The 15,244-nt window shown below is 51.8% G+C and overlaps 1 protein-coding gene across 4 annotated transcripts in view; it reads left to right on the top strand.

Annotated features, from left to right (window-relative positions):
- Positions 1-4,684: 4,684 nt before the first annotated feature.
- Positions 4,685-15,244, top strand: part of NEDD4L (NEDD4 like E3 ubiquitin protein ligase) — a 181,326-nt gene continuing 170,766 nt past the window's right edge. For 2 of the 4 annotated variants that reach the window (XM_054811253.1, XM_054811251.1), the window contains exon 1: positions 4,687-5,157. In XM_054811253.1, the coding sequence (XP_054667228.1) occupies positions 5,110-5,157 (48 nt within the window). In that variant the 5' untranslated portion in view covers positions 4,687-5,109. Of the gene's footprint in view, positions 5,158-5,556; positions 5,579-15,244 lie in introns of those variants that run through there. The other 2 variants (XM_054811250.1, XM_054811258.1) reach the window with 2 other exon arrangements.

Raw genomic sequence — 15,244 nt, 5'->3', positions numbered from 1 at the left:
ACGGATGTAAATTCATTTTGCCCATGGCTTTGAACTCGATGGACACCATCCAGTTGCAACGCTGGAGCTGTACAGCCAGGTTTAAGCAGCCAGGTGGTACTCAAACAAAAGAGCAGCGCATGGGCTTGAAGCCTTTTGCTCAGCACGGCTCTTAAACTCCAGCTGGCAACACAGGTTTTGAACTGGAGCTGGTTCATGTTTGAACAGCCCGAACAACTTTCAGGTGCGTGCCCAGCAAAGAGTGATTTAGAAAGCACCTCGTGCTCTTCTTCCTCCGTGGAAAATCTGTTGTGTCTCTTCAGACCAGTGTTGCCCTTTTTTCTCACACCTCAGGCTATTAGGAGAATGCCATTGCGATTTTCGTGGTGCATGGGAAAAAACATGTCAGTAGCAGCGGTCCCTTGTATCTTCTTGCTCCACTGTCCTCCAAAGAGAGCTGACCGGGGGCTAAAAATGGGTGCGTGCTCAGACATTTTTATGACTTTTATTTGCCATATGAGGGAATTAAAAGCCAGCGGACTGTGGGTCTGTGCAGGAAAGTAGATGAAGTTGTTTCCTTTTTTCTACAGAGAAGTACGTATTGGCATTATAGGGCTATTTGGTATGAGTACAAGAATGGGCGTCAAGCGCATGTGCACGAGAGGGCTGAAATTTTTTTATTAATCTGAATAGTCAGAGTACATTGCTGCTGGAGGATATTGCTGAGGAAGCGGTTAGAGGGATTTAGAAAAGGATTAGGCATTTATGTGAATAGGAGTAGTCTGCCGTTAGGCTGATGTTAAAGGAATTCGGGGGGCTATCATCCTTCAGCCCCAGGCTAATCACCAGCTGGACTGGGAAGAACCCCCTCTCCGCCTTTCGGGCACAGTGCTGCTCCTTCGGTCAGGGCCACTGCTGAAGGCTCAAAACAATCATCGATGTCCCGTCGCTGTCGGAGGCAGGATGCCTGTTCCGGTGCAGGAATCCCTCCTGTTACACCTTTCCACATATACCTGCCAGGCAGCGCCGCATCCTCATCGCTCCCGACTGCAGCCCGTCTTATACACTTGGATGGAGCTTAATTCTGAATTGAGAATTGCCATCCATAATACATATTTGATCTATTTTTTCTCTGAGAATTGTAAATAATTAATGGACCTTTGTTACGTAAAGAGGCCAGTTATAAATGATCTGAGCTGCACCTAAGGATTTCTGATGTCAGCATTTTCAAATGAATTACATGTCTCTGGGGCCATCTATTATTCCAAATACAATTCTGAAGAGGAATTATGCATGTAATACAAGCAAATAAACAAGTAATCTCCATCACGGATTTGATACTAAAGCTTTACAATCCAATAAGGTTGATGTGTTAGTGGCAGAGCGTACTCATTTTCTGCTCTGTCATCAGAGATCCTTTCATTCAGCTTACGCGCATACAGGTTTTTCCCTTGGGGAGAACCTGCTGTTGGGAGCGCGCCCTGATTTTGCAAACCCAGCAGCGCAGATGCTGTAACGTGGAAGTAAAAAGCCACCGCTGTGGTGTCAGGGGCCCAGAGATGGCCTGGCACGCACGTCCAGAGCTCATCCTTTGTGATCACGCGTCACGGAAAGCTTACGGATTCAGAGATTCCCGTGAATCACCAGCTTTACAGTGTTTGGATTACAGTCCAATTACAGTTGTTGAGTTACAGTCAGCTATTTCCTTTTCATTTGACACTTCAGAAACATAAATGTTCCTGACAGCCCATGCCAGGTTCCTGAGAGTTTCCAGTTGGAGCTCATGGTCTCAGCTGCTGATACCTGAAGATCCAGGCACGCAGGGAACTGAGAGGAGGTTCTGAAACTGACTGCAGAAAACGTAATTTAAGGAATGCTGAAATCATGCGGTTTGAGCAAGTACCACCTGAATTTCCCACCGCCACCCTTCAGATGATTTGGACTCCATTTACCACTGCCTTGGGGTCGGACCCCCAGCGATGAGGCAGGGCTCGTGTAACAGTAAACTGGCAGAGAAGACTGTTGAAGACGTGGCCTTTGGAGAAAAAGCCCAAAGTGCCTTGTGCTCCTGCTCAGAGCTCTGAAGCTGTAATACGAAGAGTTAAAGCAAGGTAGAGGGGAGGGAAGGATGGGAGAATCCTGACTTTCCCTGGCATCTGGGGGATGAGAGGTGGCGGAGCTCTTCTGTTCAGGCATCAGAGAAGGTGACTGAAAAGCCTGGGAAAAAAGCTAGATCTAGATTTGAGAATGACCTGCTGAGCTCAGGAGAGAGCGTTAGAACTGCATGTATCTTGACACGAGAACCGCCAAAAGAGCCTGGTGCCCAGGTGCTCCTTTGGACCTGGCCGTTTGAGGGGACGCCTCGACAGGTCCCCTGAGGCCGGGGAAACCGGGCAGTGGCAGAGCACGGTGCTGGGGAAGCCCCGGCCTAGACGTGCCAGTTACTCACGACGTCATTCGTAGTTTATGACCAGGCGACATTCACGTGAGTACAAAGGCTAATGCCTCCATACAGCTTGCCCTTTTAGCTCTTGTGCGCTGCTGCCTGGGCAGAGGTCGAATCCCTCCTTCCCCAGGAAGAGCTTTTGGAAAGGCTGGAAAAAAACTTTCTGGCTTATGGACTGCTTGTGGAATCTCTCCAGGAACAGGGATCTCCTGTTTCCCTTTCCTCTTGGCTCTGCAGAGCAGAACACAGGTGAAAGAAGGTATCCAAATATAAAGATGTTGGGACGTCTGTCAAGCAGTTGAAAGCTCCTCTAGCGAAGTTTTACTGTTAGTGGCCAATGTACCCTTTGCTGTAAAAACACAGAAAGGGGAAAATAGTTACTGAGCCACCACGATCATTTTCTGTTTGTGACAGGCCGGTTTCAGGGGCCGCTGTCCCCCGGCTATTTGCCATATTCCTCCTCCTGGACAGCCCCAGGGCTTTGCTAGAGTTTGCTGAACAGGAGGCACAGGTAACGGGAGATGAGCCGAGTTTCTGCGCTGCTGCAGCTCAGAGCTCGCTCACGTCCACGGCCGTTGGTTTCCATTTGCCTTACCGACCCAGCCTGGGCAGCACGCCGTGCCGTTCAGCCCTGCTCCAGGCCGCTGAAGCCGAAGGCAGCGAGGCGGCTGCCTACCGACCTCTCTCTGAGGTGTCAAAGACGGCCTTGTTTTGGGGTGTGGCGACCCAAGATTCTCCCGTGTCGCTGGCTCCACATGGCTCTATTCGCGCATTGTGTACTTAAAAGTAAGCGTAGTAGAAATCAATTGTTGCCCTGTAAAAGCATAAATGGGTTTGAGCGCAGATTTCACGTGAGCTATAGCTCATTAGCCTGTACTTAAGTACTATCAAAAGATAACAGATAATAAACGAGAGGTTAGCGTAGGGTGAGGCATGGCTGGGGAGGGGACAAGAGCCAATTAAGGAAGGAGCAGAAATCAAATAAGGAAGCAATTTAGAACTGAGTGCGACTTGATTTTGCCCAGAAGTAACCTCGCTCCAAATGCCCAGAATATTTTGTTTTCTTAAACCCCGCGACGTTAAGCGATGAAAAAGCTGCAATACCCAGTGCCTGGGAGACCTGCGGGCAGGTTGTGCTCCTCTCGCTGATCCCGTGGAGGCTGCTATTACCTTAAACCCCCAACCTGGCACTGCGAGCGCGGCCTGCCCAGCCTGGCGGTGTGGCCCGGGGTACCCCCCCCGGGGTACCCCCCCTTCCCCCGGTGTGTGCCCCCCCCCCCCGGGTACCCCCCCTTCCCCCGGTGTGTGCCCCCCCCCTTCCCCCGGAGTGCCCCCCCCGGGTACCCCCCCTTCCCCCGGTGTGTGCCCCCCCCCCGGGTACCCCCCCTTCCCCCGGGTGCCCCCCCGGGCGCAGCGCAGCCGCTGCCATGCCCTCCGAACAGCCGTGCGTCCCGCGGGCTGACGGCGAGGGGCAAACCTGCTGAAATGCGGGGTTTAACCCCCCGCTTCCTTGCCCGAGCACCCGCACATGCTCGCAGCCGGCCTGGGCTGCCGGTGTCCCGGCTGCCCGCGGAGAGGCGGGGAGGGGCAGGGGCACTTCCCCAGCGCTGGGTTCGCCGTTACCGTTCGGTCATCTACGTCTGCCGGCGGGAGGGCGCCTTTCGGAGCAGCGACACAACCCGCGGTCCTGCCGGGCACCGGCGGGGGCGAGACGCGAGCTGCGGCGACGTCCGCTGAGGCGGAGTAACGGCCCCGCGGGCCCGACGTGCGGACCTCCCTCGGGGAACGGCCGCCGGGACCCACCCCGCGCAGCTGCAGCTCGGCTGCCGAGCCGGGGCCCCGCACCGCACCGCCTGCCCCCCCCCCCCCCGCTCCCGGGGCAGCGGCCCCCCCCGCCGCCCCCCCCCGGGGCGCTGTCCCGCCCCACAGGCCCGGTGGCGCCGCTCCCGCCCGCCGGGGGGCGCCCGCTCCTCGCGCCCGCTCCCGCCGCGGCGGCCCGCGCGAGTGAGGGGCGGGGCGGCGGCGCGTGAGGGGAGCGCGGCCCCCCGCGCTTTGTGCTGCTCCGCGCGCCGCTCCGCGCCCTCCCCGCACATCCCCCCCCTCACACCTCCCCTCAGCCCCGCACATCCCCCCCCCCTCACACCTCCCCTCAGCCCCGCACATCCCCCCCCCCTCACACCTCCCCTCAGCCCCGCACATCCCCCCCCCCCCTCACACCTCCCCTCAGCCCTCCCCCTTCCCGCGGCCGGCGGGGGAGGGCGGCAGCGAATCGGCCCGGCCCGGCGGGGCTTCCCGCCCCCGGCAGCCGCCTCCGCCATTGGGCCTGCTCGGCCCTCTCCCCGCCCCGCTGGGTCGCCGCCGGGGCTCCCCGCCGCGGGGAGGGCGAGTTTCTGCGGCCACGGTGAGCCTCGGCCGGCGGCGGCAGCGCGGGCGGGCCCCAGCGCCGCCCCCGAGCGGCGGCCCCGGGCAGCAACGCCCCCGGCCTCTTCCCGCCGGCGCTCGGCTCCCGGCGGCCGCCTTCCGCCGCCCGCGGGCGAGGAGCAGTAGCAGCGGCGGCAGCAGCGGCAGCAGGAGGCGGCGGCGACGAACGGCTCACCTGGGCCGGGCCGGCGGTGCCCCAGCGAAGCCCCCGGACGCGGCCGGGCGGGAGCGGCGCCGAGCGGGACGCCCCGCGCAGCGGCTCCATGGCGACCGCGGCGGTGGAGCCGGTCTACGGGCTCTCCGAGGACGAGGTGGGTCGGGGCGGGGGGGCGGCTCGGGAGCCCCGCGGGTGGGCTCGGACGGGGCCGTGGGCGGTAGCGTGTGTGCCCGTGTGTGTGTGTGCCCGTGCCCGCGGTGCCCGCGCACGTGTGCGCGCCCGTGCCCGAGTGTGCCGGGGTGCGGGGAGCCCCGCCCGCCGCGGGGTGACAGGCGCCCTTCGCCCGGCAGCCCCACCGCCATTAGCCGCGGAGGAGGAGGCTGCGGGGCGCCGGCAGGCAGCCCCCGCCGGCCGGGCGAAGGTCGAGGGTCGGTCCGGGAGGGCGCTCCCCCCCGCAGCCCGCCCCGCCCCGCGGGGCTCCGCGCCCCCGCCCGGCTGCAGCCGCGGGTGGGGAGACGTGGCGGCAGGGCCGAGCGGGGCGTCCTGTCCCGGTGAGCCACCGGCAGCCCCGGCAGGTGCGTCCGCCGGCCCGCGCAGCCCCGCCGCCGCCGCCTGCAAGGAAGGGGCCGAGGGCGGCTGCAGCCCCTCGGCCGCCCCGTGTCCGCGGTGTGGCCGCCCGGGCGGACCTGGGCGCTTCGCCGCGGGGCCAGGGAGCGAGGCTGCGCGGGGTGGGGGGGGTGGGGGTCCCGAGGCCGATGTGCGGTCCCCGCCGTAGAGCGCGTCCCGGGCCGTGCCCGCTTCCCGCGGCCGGGTCCCCGCCGCCTCTCGCCCCTGCGCGCGGAGCGGCCCGGGCGGGGGCTGGTGGCGAACAAAGAGCCGGGGTGGCGATGGGGACGCCGTAGGCGGGAGGCAGCCGCTGCCTCGCAGCCCGGCTCGGTGCGGCGGCTCGGCCGGGGGCAGGCGGGGAAAGGCCGCTCCGCCGGGAAAGCAGGAGCTGCGTGGCCGACCCGCTGGTGCCCCTTCCCCGTCTTGTGCCGGGGAGCCGGTGCCAAACGCAGCCTGGTGCCTAATGCAGATGGAGCTTGATAGACTAGGTAGGACTCGTGATAACTAATCACTGCGTTCTGGCTTTATCAACTGATGTCTTCTGTAGAACCATATGCAGCGCTAACAAATTAAATATGCGTAAGCAGAACAGTCCACTTCGTCTTACGTGAGTGTTAAAAATTGTAGTTAATGCCCTTTTGTATTTTACTGCCTCGGTGAGGTATTCTTTTTTTTTCTTAGTAGGCAGTGTAATAAAGCCTCGGAAAAGGGACAAGCTAGATCACTGTTCTGTGATTTCAGCACATCAACTGTTAGTATCAGGCATATTACTTGCCCAGGTTGTATTTTTACAGGCGTGAATAATAATGATTGTAACAATATTATGTCCGGTTTTATGGGACTAAACATGAAGGGCTATCTGCCAGTCTTTGTGCTGTAGAAGAAACTGGCATAAAAAATGTTCTGACTGTAGAAGCTGCCAGACAATTTTATTACCTGTTATATTTGAATGGCACCAAATCTAGATGACTGTACCATTTAATCCTAATTGGAAAGGAGGTTCTTTGGCTGGAGCGGGTGTTTTTATAAGGGGGGAGGGTGGTTAGTTTTGTTGATTTATGAAGCTATGAGAGCAGTCTGAATTAAAATGCTCCGTGTGTGTGTGTGTGTGTGTGTGTGTGAAAGTAGGGGAGAAAAAAGCGCATTGCAAGAGCCTTGGGCACTTAAGATAGCGAGCACAAAATTGGAGGAGAATGTTTTCCTCCCTGGGTGTTTTCACAAGACTTCCTGTGAGGATGAGGCCAGCCTACCGCAGCCGATGCTGCAGGAGTCCCCCGAGCAGCTCTCTCCAGCTGGGTCCCGTGTGCAGGAACGCTTCTGTGTCGGTCGGCCCTTCAGGTAACGCGGGCTGCTGGGCAATGTGTGGTCATCCTGCCCGCTCCCAGACTGCTGGAGGGCTCCACGGGCCCAAGGAACAACTGGGCCAGCGGGACTTGCTGTCCCACCGCAGGCACCCCGAAACACTTGACTGGTGGCAGTCGCATGCTTTCGCGGGTTTGGGTCTATCAGCGCGATCTGTGAGGGAAAGGGAAACCTGTGAGCTGTCCTGCCATGTCCCGAGTAGGTGGCTGAGCACACAGTGCTGGAGTCTGGCTGCTGCTTTTTTTGTTGTGCGTGTACTCGCTGGTATCTTTTGTCCCTGCCTCCTTCCCCGACATATGCTGGTACTTGCACAGAATGTTAAAGAGAAAGGAATACACAGAGGAACCCAGAGACAGAGCAGCGCAGCTGTTGGCGGTGCTACTCAGCGTGCTGCTCTCCACCTTGGCTCCGAGCGGGAAGGCATCTCGGGAGCAAGGGCGGGTGCTATGGTGGTGCTCATGTCCCCGGGTACGGGGGGGCCCGGCCTGCTAACGGGCGCGTGGGCACAGCAGTCCAGGCAAGAAGAGGCATCTGTCACTCGCCTTCTGAGGTAAAACCAAGCCGTTTGAAAAAGACCTGCTTGCGCAAGCAAGCCTTTGGTCTGTCCACGATGACCCACGGTGGTCCTATGTCACGGATGCAGTGGTGGCTGCAGCCACCCTCCCTGTGAGGAACAGCGGACCCGTTCTCTGTTTTCTGTATGGCTGTAGATTGTGATGGTGCTGGACGCTTCACAGAACAGAGCAGTGATCATCTGAAAATACAGCAGGATACTGCAAATGGGAATGGGTGGAAGAAAGGGAAAAAAAGACAGGGTGAGGAAGGGCGTGGAGAACAATGCGGGTGGTATCACGCAGCACAACAGGCTGTAGTTTCAGTATGCCATCAGTACACCAACAGCCTAAACCCTTGTGGGGTCTGCGATAAAGGTATGGGCAAGGAAAGCACTGAAGGAGGAGAATCTCCTGGGGGAAGGCGGCTATAAGTAACCTTCATTAAAGGTAAATCTAACGAGTGGCAGAGAAAGGCAGGTACGCTTACAGTTTCATCGCACGCTAGCTTTTGTGGATGTTGACTTCCCATTGGTGTTGGCTTGGACTTGACTCATCTCTTTGTTTTGAAAAGCAAAATCTCTTTGCTAGTCTTGAGAGGCCGAATCACGTATGCAGACATGTTTAGGTTATTTTCCTTTGTTCCTACCTCGGTTTGAAATACAGTTTGCAGTTCTGTTGTAGACTTTGTAGGGTTTTAAGTAGCCCTTGTGTAGGACTACCTGTCCTGGCACGTTTGCTGATTGGAAAAAGTAGTTATTTAAATGTAAGCTAGACTTGCTTCATAGCTTCCCATACAAATAACAGTATCTTTTACGAATAGTTAAGCATAGGCTTAATTTCTACACGCACAGTAGATGTACATGCGGGTAGGCCTACTTCATGTCTTAAATAAAGCATATGCTTAAGTGTTTGCAGAGTTTGTGCCTACATTAGTCTCTGTAAATAGCTATAGTTCTCAGTGGATACCTTCAATATGGACGTCTGTTCTTGTTTTGTTCAAATGCTCTGATCGGCGTTAAGATGCTCGGTAGTTTAGGGACTTAGTGAGTCACAGATGACAAGCCAACCGTTGCATTTAGCCACTGTCAGACTACGTTTTCCTTCAGATGTTGTTTTCATAAATCTGCCTCTCTGTAAATATGAGCTATAAAAATTTTAGACTAATCTTTTAGTTAAAAATTAGCTGTAAGTCAGATTCATTTCCTACGGATCTTTCCCTGTGAGGGTGACTTTAGCACTTCCGCAGGCTGCCCAGATAGCTGGTGGAGTCTCCATGTCTGCCTCCTTGGAGCTGTTCAGAAGCCATCTGGACATGGTCTTAGGCAACCAGCTCCAGCTGGGGGGCGTGAGCGGGCTAGATGACCTCAGAGGTCCCTGCCAACCCCAACCACTCTGTGATTCTGTGAAATAATATTTACCTAGGCTGCTGCAAGCTTAGGTGCTCTCGCGGAGTCTTTAAATACCAGGATATTTAAAAGCTTACACCCCTTAGTAGCTGAAAATGTTTGTGTTCCTACGTGGAGCACTCCTCCTCCTAACCTAAGCTGCATATCCATTGCACATGCTTGGTTTGAGAGCGCTGTTTGTTAAACGCTCCCGTTGGTAAGTGACAGGTCTTCGGCGCTGGCCTCGGGAGTGGGAGAGAGGGAGCGAAACCCGGAGCACCAGCCCGAGTGACGTGAGCTTCTGGCGTTCGTTTGTTTAGGGAGGTTGTGAACCATTGAATACGCTGGGACCATGCATTGTTAGGAATTGCTGGATTCATCTCATAAACTTAATTTACTTTTTAAATTTTTTTTCCCCACATAAGAAGAAATGAAATGATATGTGCCTTAGAGAAGTACACCTCTCATTCATTTCAGTTTGGGTTTCTTGAGAGTCATGGAATTGAATGTGGCCTAAACAAAAGGGAAGCTTCCACAAGTGTTCCCTTCCCCTTGCTCAGTGTGCTTGGGTGGAAGAAAAACTTGCAGCTTCTTGTATCTCATTCGGTTGAATAAATAATGTGTCTTCAGAAAAAAGATCCTTGAAGAAAGAGTATCTTTTCATATTTTAAAATAGAGGCAAAAAAGAGGTTCATATGTGAAACTGCTCTCTGCAATTCCAGCATTCTTCTCTTTTCAAGTTCTATTCAACTTCCATGACTTGTGATTGAATAAACTGAAATTACAAGCTTCCTACTGAGATGACATTTTGTCATGCATTAGAAATCATCAAAAAGGAGCTTATGTTCATGAAAATATCTCGGTGCATGAGATATAATTGCATATGCCTTAAAATAAATAGTTCTGGATAGAGCCACTGCAGCTTAACCTTTTTTTCTCATCTTAGTTCTTGTGTACCGCACTGGGCACAGCACGGTGTATGAGAAATGAATCCTGACGGATTCCAAAGACCTCGGGAGCCTCCGTGGCACGTTGCTTTTAGTGAGGCACGCTTTTGGTAAATACAAGCAAGAACAATTTTGAGGTAGGATGGAAATGGTACCCACGCCTAGGATGAATTTCTGTAAAGCATTGGCTTATCTATACTGTATCTAATGTCAGGGGAAAGAATAAAAATAAGATTTGCCACGAGGATGTCATGGTGAAGTACAGCCTGGGCCATGAGGTGACAAGGAGTATGGCTGCAGTACCATGGACAAACTGTCTCAGAGTGAGGGGTGTGGGAAGCCGGCTGTTGTGTCTGGTGTTTAATGTTCCTGATGGATTTGTTTCTCGGAATGATCTCCCACGAGGGTGTCTCTTTCCCTGTACTTGAATGTCGTGGTAATGAAGTTCGTCTGCATATGTTTTGGTGCCGTCCGTGAGATGGGGCTGCGAAGGCTTTGAGGAAATACGTTATTGCACTGCTTACCAGTTTGATTTATTACTGAGGAAAAAGGCTTCAATCTTTCCTCCCCCGCTTGACTCGATGACAAAGCAGTGACATAGTGGAGTTCAGTGTTGGATTTCTCTACTTTGCCTTTTAAGCAAACCATAAATTTTTGAAATAAGCCTGATGGTGAGTTGTTGGGGGAAGCGTTTGTGTTCTAAATGGTTGTAATTAGATTCGAGGTAATGTTTCCTGTGTTGCCTTGATGGTAAAGCTGTCTCTTGCTGCTCACCCTGCTTCCGCACTGCAGTTGTATGGCCAGAGGTTTTCTGAGGCCAGGGGCTGTCCCCACAGGGACTCGTGTCTGAGAAGGGTCTCTCAAGCTGCGTCCCCCCGTTGCACTGGTTCCCATTTGGGGGACCAGAGCAGCGCTGGGGGACCGGGCGTTGTGGCACTGGAGCAGCGTGGGATGGATGACGGGGGCACCGGCGAAGCAGCTCGTCGACGGTCGCGGCTCCCTGTCGAGTGCTGCCGAGTCCCAGCTGTAAGGTGGAAAATGGGCAGAGCAGCGCCAGGGGACCAGCCCGCCCTCGGGTGCATCGCCTGGCTCCCCCAGCCCCAGCTCAGCCCGCTGCTTACGTGAAGCAGGAGGCTTTCGTGCAGAAAGCGCCTTTGAGTTCCTGAGGAGATGCCCCTCTCGTGAACAGCGCTGTGAACGCAGGCGCTTTAAAAAGAGAGGTCCGTTGTTTCTGCTTATTATATCATAAGCCTAACTCTTGGATCGGAGTGTGAGCAGGGGCCTCCCTTGGTCACAGCAATGACACAGTGTTTTAGTAATAAGTGATTCACAATGGTAACTTTTTTATTGGCTTTTTAAATGGGGGGGAAAAAGATCTGAATTGGTTTTATAGATTCTAAGTGCACTGGCGTCCCAAGGATAGCATGTAAAACTTTAAATGATGATTTAAAAAGTCCAGATAAGGAAGCATTTCATAAATGAAAGGGCTTGCATATCTACTTGTTGTGGCATAGTAACAAAATTAATAGGCTGTGGTTCTCAGCAGGTCAATAGATTTTTATAAAAGCTTGCATTTTAAACCTGCTTTTAATGAGTTATCAGCATATTTTGGCCACTATTACTCTAGGTAAATTCTAGTTGTAGTGTAAAATTAGTGTAAAGATGTTTAAGGTGGTTTGTATTAAAATGTGGGTGTGAGGGACTAAAGAAATTTTGGGGTTCTGTATATACGCTCCTTCAGAGATAGCTCTGTCTCGCTCTTGTAAAGCGAGTAGGTTATTGTACAGTTGTGAGCGCAGGTGAGGGACGGTGCTGCAGGTAGTTCAGCCATTGCTTTCATCACTGCCCAAAGACTTGCTGGGGAAGGGATGATAAACATCTCCTTGGATTTAGTATTTTCAAGATCCATGTTACGGGCCGGCCGTTGGAGGGCACTGTGTAACGGTAAATGTACACTCAAGGTTATCTGGTTTTGCACAGATACCATTTTCCTGGGAAGCAAACATGGACTGTGAGCCCCACGCCTGTTGAGCAAAACCTTTCTGCTGCCACAGCAGTCTTCTCCATCTCAGGGGCACAGCTTTCTCTGGAAGTTATGTTTAATGCATCTCTCATAGGGTTTTTTGTGTTTTGTTTTGAAAATCTAGCCAGGCATGATATGAGTGCCAAATGAGCTTACCTTTCAGAAGGGAATAAAAGTAGTATCTTAGGATGTTATGGGAAGAAAGAGTGCACCGCTGTAGCTTCTAGGTTGGAGTTGCCTCTTCAGACAATGCGAGGTTCAATGGGTTATAGTATTTATCCTTTCTAAACCAAGTACAGCTCACTGTACAAGATGCAGTGTTTCCACAGGTGCCGTAAGATCCAGAGGCCGCCTCGGAGATGGTGGGACTTGGTGCCATTGTCTTTACTCATGTCATACTTGTGGGTGATGCTGCATGAAGCTGAAAAACGGCATCTGCCGTGGGGGCTATGTGAAGCAGCCCTGTGCTTGTGTCGCAAGATCTGATGTAGATGCAGCCTGTTTGGCAGCTAACTGATTTCAGCTGAATCAGGCTAAATTGACAGCCTCTCCCTCCCAGAGGATTATATGGGGCCAAGACCTCTTGCTTAATTAAACTCTGTGGCATATAAACTGGGACTTTTCTGAGCGAGCTGGAAGCCTCTAGGCATATTAATAGCAGTGAGGGATGGATTATCTAACAGCATCAGTCAATAAGAAGTCATAGGTGCAATATCAATGTGCAGAAGTAGCTGGATTTAGTTAGAGTTTTGTAAATTTTGGTGTCGGTGAACAGAGAAAATCTCACTAACTTTCAGAAATTTGTTCATCTTTTGCTTTCACTGCTACTTCCTCCTAAAGGTTTGTTCTAATTGTGTTGAGTAAAAGAGCTTTACTGTAGCAGTAAGAGAAATGCTACTAGGCAGCTCTGTCCCCTTTTAGAAAGCAATGAAGTGTAATCTTGTAAACGCTGTTATTTTCGGTAAGCTGGGTAAGAATGCAGTGGCAGGTTGGGTGACTTCTCAGACTTGTGCACCCGGAGAAAGGAATGTGGTTTTACTGCTGGCTGCTCGGCTCGGGACGTGAGCTGCTTCCATTTCATTATTAAAACCTGCCAGGGGTTTTACCTTCGGCCAGGACTAGAGCTGTAGCTTTCAGAGGTACTTTACCTGCTGTCATGCCAGCTTTTTCCATCATGGGGTTCCTAATGCTGGAGTGCTCCCTTCCCCTACCCCCTCCATCTTTTCCTCTCCCCTCCCATAAAGAAGGAAGAAAACCAAAACCTTAGGAAAGGGATTGTTTTCTGCAAAGAAGCACCAATTTACTAGTAATTAATTTTAAAATAAGAGATGTGGTTAAGTTGCACAGGCCTGGAAGCTAACCGCAGTTAAAGTAGTTTAAAAAAAAAATAAATCCCCAAACCAACAGAACAACCCAAAACCCCAACAAAACAAATCCAAAAACTTGATTCTTGAAATGTATTACGAGATGTCTGTCTTCCAGATGATGTCTTGACTGGGCACAAACTCCATGTGTATATTTGTAATTGCTCATTTTTTCCTCCCTCCATTCTTTTAACCTTAATTCCTGTGCACTGGCAGGATGTAGATATTAGTCAGAATCCTGATTTCTAGGAATTAGGAACCTTGTCTGTAATCAAAAGAAATATCTGCAATCTGAGAACGCTGGCAGGATATGAAGAATAACTCCATGAATGAGTTGTGCTTTGCAATTAAGCTATAGTACCTTATTTTTGTGCCTAATTGCATGGTTTAGTGTTGTTTTGTTGGTGTCATGCCAACTGAAGACAGGTTTTCCTTTGTTAATGTAGTTTGTCTGCTGGAGAAGAGCAGAAGTGTTCAGAACAGTACACAGTCATGCCGTCCCCTCTCCTTTGGCAGCTCCCAGTTTTGAATAATCCTGGCTTTGAGGATGGAAGTACGTTAATATAATCTGTGCTTTTCTGTGTGTGGTTTTAATTGAAAGCCGTTCAAAGTCTTACTCTTTTTAAGCATCTTCATGCAGATGATCACATTGCGTTCATGGCAGGATTTTGGAGAGATGGGAGTGATGAGTAACTCTCAGTAGAAGGTGTGCTGGGATGACTTCCTCATCGACTGTCTGTCTGGTAACCGGTGTGGTGGGGAAAAACTCCGCTTCTGGCCTCTTCCTGCTGAGACTGGACATGAGGTCTTGAGCGCACTGCTCCGTAAGCCCTTGGTGTCCATGTGCACATAAGGCGCTCGTGACAGCTCAACGGTGCTTCGCTCTTCTCCTGCATCTACAGGGTGGGTTGTGGTCCTGTTTAAGGTCTTTGGGGAGGGTGCAGAAGCATTTTATCTTCCAAGAATGAAGTGATCTGGAAGATAAACTAACAGCAAGGAAGAAGTTTTTTGGGATATGTTGAAGGGAGGAGAGCCAAAGGAATTTTTTTTGGTGGTGTGCTCTGCTTGCAGTTCTCCTCTATCTATTTATCCAGTTTCTCTGATGAGAGAGAGAGAATATCAGGTTTCCTCCATGCTGTGGAGTAACTTACATAAACCGTCATCAACTTTTGAAATAAGTCAACAAAAGTATTTAACATTTTAATCATTGAGGAATTACAATAGAGACATTGCTTCACATTCTCAGTATTTTATTTTTTTCTGCTGAACACCAGCCAGGCTTCTTTTTTTCCTAGCTTTTGGTGTGTCTATATGAAATCTTGCTTCATTTCTTCAGCTAAATGAAAGCACAGACATTTCACTCAAACTTGTTTGTTTGTTTGAACAAACTTAATAAATGACCATTTATTAAAAAAAAAAAAATCTTGGCTGATTTTATAAGTTTTTACCATCCCTCCTTATAGCCAACTAGTGATGAGGCATTCTGGCCAGTGTGTAATGGAAACTATAGGCTTGCAGTCACCAGAGCCTGATTCTGCTCTGTCCAAAAAGAAATAACAGCAATAAACCAAAAACAAAACCCCTGAATGAAAACAAAAGACTGACTTTCTATTATAAACAGATTGCCTCACTCTCTTGGTTTTGAATTCAGAGATTCGGATTCGGTCTCTGAAAGGTCGTTGAGCCGTAAGTCCCTGGAAGTTAGGAGATAATACCATTTGGATGTTGCCAGGTTTTTGCCTGTATCTTATTCTCTGTAGTGTTTGCTTTTAGTCAGGATAGGAAGCCATTTGCTGGCCCAGTTGTACCTTTGGCTGGTGTATCTACACCTACAAGTTAAAGGATGTCTTTTTGTGTCCTTCTGGTTTTTCATGTTTACACGTGTACTTCCTTAGGTAACACAGATCCCTAGAACTTAAATTGGCGAGGGCCGGTGGATGCTCTGGCTCTGTAATAGCCAGCTGGTGCCCCTGAGGCCACAGAAGTCTCAGGCTGCTCTG

The sequence above is a fragment of the Grus americana genome, chromosome Z (genome assembly GCF_028858705.1).
Source record: "Grus americana isolate bGruAme1 chromosome Z, bGruAme1.mat, whole genome shotgun sequence".
NCBI lineage: Eukaryota > Metazoa > Chordata > Aves > Gruiformes > Gruidae > Grus > Grus americana.
The sequence above is the reverse complement of the archived record's forward strand: the minus strand, read 5'-3'. Positions and strand labels throughout refer to the sequence as shown.